This window comes from Lepisosteus oculatus, chromosome 6, assembly GCF_040954835.1.
Source record: "Lepisosteus oculatus isolate fLepOcu1 chromosome 6, fLepOcu1.hap2, whole genome shotgun sequence".
NCBI classification, from domain to species: Eukaryota; Metazoa; Chordata; class Actinopteri; order Semionotiformes; family Lepisosteidae; genus Lepisosteus; species Lepisosteus oculatus.
Window position 1 is genome coordinate 22773781 of NC_090701.1, and position 8418 is coordinate 22782198.

The 8418-nt window shown below is 34.5% G+C and overlaps 1 protein-coding gene across 3 annotated transcripts; it reads right to left on the minus strand.

Annotated features, from left to right (window-relative positions):
• Nucleotides 1-647: 647 nt before the first annotated feature.
• adcyap1b (adenylate cyclase activating polypeptide 1b) lies at nucleotides 648-7549 on the minus strand. Of its 3 annotated transcripts, XM_015354342.2 has the most exons (7): nucleotides 6829-7158; nucleotides 6587-6691; nucleotides 5021-5155; nucleotides 4489-4593; nucleotides 3716-3850; nucleotides 3120-3237; nucleotides 1036-1129 (listed from the first exon to the last, which is right to left on the minus strand). In XM_015354342.2, exons 1-7 carry the CDS (start codon nucleotides 6837-6839, stop codon nucleotides 1121-1123), a joined length of 618 nt encoding a protein of 205 aa, XP_015209828.1. In that variant the 5' UTR covers nucleotides 6840-7158; the 3' UTR covers nucleotides 1036-1120. The 3 variants fall into 3 exon arrangements, with proteins under 3 accessions (XP_015209826.1, XP_015209828.1, XP_015209831.1); XM_015354340.2 differs by lacking the exons at nucleotides 3120-3237; nucleotides 6829-7158 and adding an exon at nucleotides 7193-7549 and having other exon boundaries at nucleotides 648-1129; XM_015354345.2 differs by lacking the exons at nucleotides 1036-1129; nucleotides 3120-3237; nucleotides 4489-4593 and having other exon boundaries at nucleotides 3496-3850; nucleotides 6829-7160.
• Nucleotides 7550-8418: the final 869 nt, after the last annotated feature.

The following is an 8418-nucleotide window of genomic DNA, read 5'->3' on the forward strand; positions in this document are numbered from 1 at the left end:
CTTCTGCAAAAAAGCAACGTATGTGCAGCAGTTGCTCTTTACTTTTTGAACGGCAGTATTTTGGGTAGTATTGATGTCTTGGCATTCTTCTATTATATATTTCAACTTTAATTGAAAGCCACTTTGGTGGAATATTAATTGCTTTTTAATCCTATGTTAACAGAAGTGTTTTGAAAGAGAAAAAAATATTCCACTGTGTTCTTGAAGGTGATACCTTCCATGATACACTTTTTTAAATATTTACCATCAATATGAGGTAGCTTTTTCAAACCCAGTTGAAGAACTGAGATACAGTGCTTACAGTACTTTTACTGTATTTCAAGACTCGTTTTATTGGATTTCACATTTCTTTGAAACAGACGAACTCAGACCTTATTAATCTTAGAAAGCTTCCACACCTCAACTTGTCCTCTATCTTTCTCAGTCTAGATTGGCCTTTGTTTTGTTTGCTACACATATTCTGGCTCACATGGGACCAATAGTGTGCCTATAGTGTGAAATATCTTGGTGAACTGTGTACACTTATTGAGTATGTGGAGTAACAGACTGTGCTTTTTCAAAGTCTGTTATCAACTGCAATTTATACCTATACTTAAATATGTGCTTTATATAACTTTGAAGATATGTGTTTCAAAGATTAGACGAAATTGTGTTGTTTACAAAAATTTATTCATACAAATCTTACAACACTTTTAAACATTTATAAACGTAACTCCTAAGGAGTTCCGTGTGTAATTATAATGATGTTGCTTGTTGATATTCATTTTTCACACAATAGTTATATATATATGAATTAATCTTCACGTTTAGTAAGGCTTTTGGCGCTTTCAAAATTATACACAGTAGGCTATACGGAGAGAGTACCATGATGCTTGCAACTATCTATCAAATCTCTAAACTAGAACTCCAAAAAAACTGAAAAAAGAAATAGCAAAAACGCACTTTAAGTCTAATCCTGGTGCTACTAAAATCAAAGTTCTGCCCAGCACAAAAACAAGCACCAAAAAGTGAAATGTAAGCTGATGGTTTGCAGCATTGTAGGGCCACTAAATAGCCATCTGTGATTCGTGGCGATTTTAAAGTCGAAGCAAGGCACCAAAGCTGCAAGCTGCATCCTGCGTCACAAAGCCTGGAGGAGAATGCAAAATTAAAGAAAGATTGATTTCATACACAAGACTCAGGCACAGATCGAATCACTTTGCTCTAGTGGTGCTATCAAAAGTCTCAACTGGCAGTGTCTGCATGGCGTGGTGTGCTTAACACTGGATTTCCTCTTCAAAACTTTACATTAATGGTTGATGAGGGACAAGTGTTTGTATTTTTCTGATTCTGAGCATTAAAGTAGACAATCCTGGTGACAGTCACTGTTTTTTGAGAACTCATGTTAAATCTTCTCTTCTCTCTCTAAGAGTAGCCATTCAGCAGTTTTAAAGGTTCACTCATCATATCAGTTAGTATTAGTCAAGTTCACTGAACCTGAACTTTCTCTCAGAGGAAATGTGTGAGGAAAAGTCATTCTGTTGAATCCCGCTGTTGTAATGAGGTGTGGCAACCTTTTGCCCAGCTCTCCCCTTCAAACTTTTGTAGCCAGCTTGTTCCTGCTGGAGAATTGATTTGTCTCGGTGCTAATCTAACCTACTCTGTTTCTCAATGAGCCCTGCTCACAAAACTTTAAATTACATTGATTAAAATAACAACTATCAACGTATTTGCTTTCTTACAAAAGACACAGGAATAGATATTACAGTTTTAGTTAATGACTAATCTGTAAAGGGAGACTTAAAAAATCCAGGCACCCTATACACTGCTATAAAGCAGGAGGTGCAAGAAAGTGCAAGTTGCATAGACCTCCCAGAAATGTTTGAAATCAAGTTGTAAACAATTTATCTCAAGTTCTTCAAATGTTTCGTATGTGGTTTTACTCTTTAAGGGGAAAATGTTACAAAATTAATAATCATTGCGCAGCAGTTGATAAATGGAGCCCAATGACAATCAAAACAGGTCTACAGTTAACAAAAAAATGAATAAAAAACAAAACCCACTGAAATGCTTTGAAATGCTTATGAATAGGGCGCTATTATACATTACTCTGACCTGACCGCTTCATGAATACAGATCAGAAGACAAGAGGTTATCGAGTTGATAAATTTACATTCAGCATTAAAGAAAAAATTGTGATTTTTTTTCCGTAATCTTGGAAAAATAAAACATTTACTACAATATACACAATACAATATAACCAAAATCAGTGATCAAATAATGCTTTGTTGCTTAAGATTGCACTGATTTAGTAGCTATTACAATTGTGTTTAATATTTCATAGTAACTTTACATTTTTTCACATGACAATAAAGTGAGGCACAATAATAAGAGCAGGAAGATTAAACACTTATGTTCTTAAGAATGCTTGGGAGAATTTCATATGATAGACAAGAAATATAATTAAATTCACCAATATAAAAAGTACCAAGATTTCTTTTTCTTAAAATATTCCTTATTACACCTTTTAATTTAGTATGTACCTTCCTTCTGTTGTGAAAGAAAAGCAATTACCATGGTACCTTTTATTTGGGAAGATCATTATGAGAAACCTTCAACATTTTCAAGGTTTTTCTAAAGCTTATTCAATACATGGACAGCACTGGAGAGTAACACATGATACTTTGCACAAGGTCTAAGTAGTGAAGTATATTGGCTCTGCTATTGTAACTCACAATATCCTGAATTTTTGAATTTTTTTTTCTGGAGGGTGAAGAGGTTGCAAGATTTTCTTTTTGGAACAGACTTTCAGTATAGGAAAACCCATTAAAATAAAAAGTGTCAATTAGTTTATACCACCTATCGCATAGATATCATATATTTCCTATAGTGTTTATTGTGCAGCTTGTTTAGTACTTATACTACCAAATAGCCCACAGTTTGAAAGCATAAAAGTCCCAATATAGAAAGAAAATGATTTGGGTGATTTGATTTTTAAAGAAAACAATAATCACAGATTAAGAAAGTAAGAAATTAGATAATGTATTTAGAGTTGTAGATCATAGGGCAAAGCTGAGGTGAGAAGACAGAGGGGCAGTGTCCCTCCAGACAGGCCTTTGAAAAGGAGCCTTGGAACTCACCGGAAATTCGGGAGAAAACTGTTTCAGCCATTCTCCCAAAAAAGCCTCAATATCCCCATCCGGGAGGGCATCAATGTCTATGCCTTGTAGAATATGGTCATAATTAAAGTCTTCAGGGCTGTTGTGAATAAAAACACTAACCTCTTAATTTCAGTTACAAAAATAAGTGTAACATTCAAAACAATGATTGTCTTTGTATATATTTATTTTTCTGTATATTTTCAATATTATATATAATTTATAGATTTTAAAAGACAGAGGAGCTCAGGCTGTTTACGTTCATGTGCACACTTTCTTTATATGAGTTTTATATATAGCTATATATACATATAACTAAAAGATTGGTCCACAAAGTAGATCTGTGCGTTCTCAAGTGCTTTTGTACAAAAGAAAAACAATATTATTATCAAAATATTCATTTTTAATGGCTTTACTTCATACATAAATACATGTTTAAAGAACACAGGAGCGATCCAATGATTGTTCGGTTATCTCAAAATGACTTGATCTCAGGGCTGTACACACAGGGCAGTTTGGTAAATGAACGCTACAAATAGGCTACTCGGCGTCCTTTGTTTCTAAATCTCTGTCTATACCTTTTCCCCAGGACCGCTGCGAGATATTTTTTGACAGCCATTTGTTTTCTGTAGCGGCTGTAGCTGTCTGTGAAGATCCCGTCAGAATGCCTTTTGGATAGCGGTTCCGAATCATCTTCCATATTGCTTCCCCCACTGCAAAATGGAAAACCAGGATGTTTCCGAGTTGCACGAACATTTTCCCCGCCAATGAATCAAAGTCTATGGCAGCATAAAGACTTTCACTTTCTAAGTATATATTTAAATGTGCAATGTTTTTCTTAAAAGTTTTGAAAATCAGTTTTGTTTACCAAAAAACGAAAAATATTAAGGAATAATTTACATAGTATATTGTCTAATATTATGTTTTGCTCATCTAGGGATTTTAAGGAGGAAGAACAGATTTTTTGTTGAACCCTAGAGACTATATATCAATATAAATTATTCATACTTGGAATGTAATTTATTCACCCACGTGGATTCTGAGCAGTTCTCCTTAAAGAAACATATTAAACAATGGAAATTGTAAAGAAGTGCTTTCCAAAGAGACGTTTCATAGCATAATTTACGCTTTAATAGTCTTTCCTGATAAACTGATTTTATTTTCGTTTTATTGTTCCTTAAAATTAATTATTAAAGAAGAAGGCACAGAGGAAAAGATAAATGAGATATTCCTTAAACATCGAATGATACAGATGAAAAGGGAGGGGGCACATAAATGGAAATTATCACATAAAAATAACACATAAAAAGACAGGTCAACCAAGAGAAACGCTTAAAAGAAATCTTCTTACCCTACACGTTTTGCCATCAGAGAATGAAGATATTTTCTTGCTGATAACTGACCCAACACCTTCCTGTAGGCTTTATTAAATATTCCATCTGCATGCCTTTCTGTTCTGAGATAATAAAATGCCAAACATAGATCGTCAGTGACCAAGCCTAAAGGCAGCATACTAATATTACTTTGCCACTTATGATCCAAAATATAGGCCATGTTAATAATTATATCAATACAGATTTACACGAATTCACACTGTTTAAGTACTTTACAGAGAGGCGTGCCATAACGTCCATTCTCTTTTTCTCTCTTGAGTTGTCTGTGTTCTTTTGGAACATCATAATCACTTTGTTTTCTGACTTTAATTGTAAGGAAGGCACTACAGGCTTTTTACACAGTCAGATTCCAGCAAAATGTGTTGTCTAGATAGTACATTCAGTCAACAACGAAAACAGGGGAAAACAAAAAAGCACGTTAAACAGAAATAAGGTCCTAGCAATGAAATGCCCCACATGCTTTTCATGAAGATTTAAAAAGATAATCACCTCTTCTCCGGTGGGTAATATAACGTGTACACGTCGTCAATAACAGATGGAGGGCTTCTTATAGCAATTTGATCACTGTCGAAAGCCAAGTCCGGTAATGAATTTCCGTCTTCGTCATACACTTCGTTTTCAAGTCTGGAAGAAAAAAAAACTAATTAGCATTTCTTCCGGGATTTTCATTTACACATAAATTAATAATAGAATGATCAATGTTGTATACGGATATGTAGATGGATGGAAAAAGCAGGTGAAGAAGTTTCGCAGTTTTCGCGATTTACTTGCACGTTAACATTAATTCACAAAATAACGCATTATCCGGCAGATTGTTTCCAATACATTTACCAAAAAATCTTAAGGCTACACCTCTACTGCCTTAATTAAAACAATATATGTTTTTGTTCTTAATCCGAATTCAGTACGGCAATTTTAAGTGGCTCTAAACAGGATATAGGAAAAACATTTAATTTACTGTAGGAAATTATGTTTAATCTAATTATACCAAAATGTGTTTAATATGTTTTTGTGTATTAGCATTCGCATCTTTCGATGTCATAAGAGGCCTTTAAAAGGGATGCTGTATGCCCTTTTTGAACAGGGGGTTAGTCCCGGGTGTTACGTTTCATTTTGTCCGAGTTTTAAAAAAGCATTTCAGGGAAAAGTTAAAAGAACATAATAGCCCAGTCTAAAACTAGGATTAACTGACCGTTCTTCAAAAAAAAAAAAAAACGAATGTAAAGTCAATGATGTACATAGCCACGGAAGAGTATATGTAGATACTGTATACAGTAAGACTGCTGTCACCAAAACGATGCTCAGCAAAAGTCGCACTATTGATTCCTACTGCGAAATAAATACATAAATAAATAAGCTGGATGATCTTGTACTTCAATGTGGTAGCATTGCTCCCCTCGCCCCATGCATCGGTAAATGACGCCATTCCACCAGCACCCAGGGGAGCACTTTCGTCTACATACCCACATTAATCCCTCTACTGAAGGAGGACGAGTGCATCGTGGTTAGGAACTCTTTTTAATGGTTCCTCTCTTCAATAATTAGACTGGTATAATAATATGATAGCGCATTTATGACAATACTTTGTCTTTTCTACTATTTGAGACGGAACGGTTTTGAGCAGAAATTCTAGTGGAGTTTATTTTTTATAGAATGCTACTAAAATCTTTCAGTTATATTCTATCAAGCTAAAGCATCCAATTTGTGGTCTATTTTTATTTTATTGATTAGGAAAGTCGTAATAATATTGTGATATACCCTACATTAGAATGCCAGCGTTATTGTAATTTTAAAAGAAACACCAGAAACACTGGTGCTTGCCTGTAGTTAAACTTGGAATTTTCGTACGCTTTTCATATCTGTTTACGTTGTCTCTGATATGCTTATATAGAATGCTTTAACTTCACATATTACATACAGAGCAAATTCCGCTTCCAACTTCAATAATTGCCTGTTGCAGAGTCGAAGACTAAAAATGCAAATATTCAATTAAAAAGCACAGATAACACAAAACTGTTTTACAAGAGTAACAATAATTCAAATTGCGTTACCTACCTAATTTTAGGATAATTAAGCCCAATAGGTGAACAGTAGACACTGCAGTGCATTATGATTCCGTAGATGAGTAATCCTAAAGTCGCTTTACTAGACATTGCCATTCTGCGAAAAAATGTGTATATACCAAAAAGTTAGATTGAACAGCATCGATCACAACTTTCCGTTCGCATGCAACATGTTAATGTTTCAAAGTTAAGACATGTTTTGTTATTAACGTACAAAGGCGTAACCAAACCCACCGTGTACACATCTTCAGTTATGTTGTCATAGTCAATCGTGCACAAAGAACAATAAGCTAACCCTATAGTTTCTAGAATTCATTTTATGTAATCAAGCGTCCACTTGTTCCATAAAGGAAAGAAATGCAAAGACGTTTTGAAATTGTATATTTCTTCCCGCCCCCCTTAAAAAAAACTTTTCTGAAAAACCATGCAGGTGTAACTGTCTCCTCAGGATAAAGGGGTAAGGGAAAAACGAAAAAAGAAACGATTTGCCGCTTTTGTTTAAAATCCACAACGCAATCCAAGTTTCTTCATCATGAATTCCCTCCTAATTCTTGTCTTTAGCAGAACTTGCCTAAAAAGATTGAACATTGCCACATACCTATTGCAGAGTACGTTGACAGTAGTGCGGGATGCGATCCGGGTGAGGCTGAGATTGTGAGAATGAGATAAAATCTTTCTCACGGCACTTCTTCACTGAAGCGCCTCTGCCGTTTCCTTATGTGCCCGTCAACGTGTCCAACCCTCCGCACTTTTATATACAATATGCAATTATCAGAATTCTGTACAAACACGGCTTCGTGAAAAGGAGTGTAAACATTTGTCTACATATTATCTTTATCAGAAACTTTTGTTTGGTGTACCGTTTCCCTCGGATTTTTATTCATGAATCCGCCGGCTTGCCTTTTTTCAATAAGTCACATTAAGGATGCTACAGACGTCATCAACACTTCCTCCCGGAATATAATAATACTTTTCCTTCCTCATCGATGAACTATTCAGAGTCATAAACCGCACAAGGATGCTTAGTAAAAACTTAATTTTCAGACAAAGAAAAGTCATCATGTTTGTCAATGTACCTATTAAACGATATTACGGGCAGTTGAGGTCATTTTATGTGGGCGTTTTCGAAGCTTTACGAAAGAGGCACTTTGAGTTTTTTATTGTTTTATATTTTATGTTTATTTTTTCGATGGCATTTATGGAAGGAATAACAAGTGGAAACGAACAGGCTTCCCGAACCCCTGTGAATTTGATGCATTCTTAGCAGTTATTGGCGCTGTCCATTCCTGTGGTGCTGAAATGTTAAAGATGCAGATCGTTTTGAGTAATTTAAGAAACACAAGAAATACTAAGGCATCAATATTGTTTAGTGTCCTCGGTATATTGAAAAATACAATGCAAAACCATAAAATATATTATTAAAATAAAAGCAACCTGAAAATGTTGTCAATATAATTTCACGTTTCGACAGTGAATTTAATAAGATGATTTTACACTTAGTCTTTGAACCGTTTCTAGGAAAACATCTACATTTTATTTAGTACTTCGTTTTATAATTGGGATTACCTTATGTGTGTAGTGAAAACAATCTATAATAACACACGAAACGTTTGAATACTTATCTTATTGTCAGTTATAATAAAAGATCATCAGTTTTGTATTTTTTGTTTTGTATTTTTATTGCAAAGGTCTATAATACGTTTAAAACAGAAATATCTATTGTTTTTAGGATAAGAAGTTTATTATATCGGTTTATGACCGAATCAAAACTACGAAGTAGATTAATACGGAAATTCCCAAAGGGGACGTCAAGCTCAGAGAATG

Excerpts from the sequence above, each read along its gene's own strand:
- adcyap1b (XM_015354340.2), bottom strand. The coding sequence starts at position 6,690 with ATGGCAATGTCTAGTAAAGCGACTTTAGGATTACTCATCTACGGAATC. Across the intron at positions 5,156-6,586 it reads CTTAATTATCCTAAAATTAG|ACTTGAAAACGAAGTGTATG; the intron begins GTAGGTAACGCA and ends TTTTTCTTCCAG. Across the intron at positions 3,851-4,488 it reads CTGATGGCAAAACGTGTAGG|TGGGGGAAGCAATATGGAAG; the intron begins GTAAGAAGATTT and ends TCCATTTTGCAG.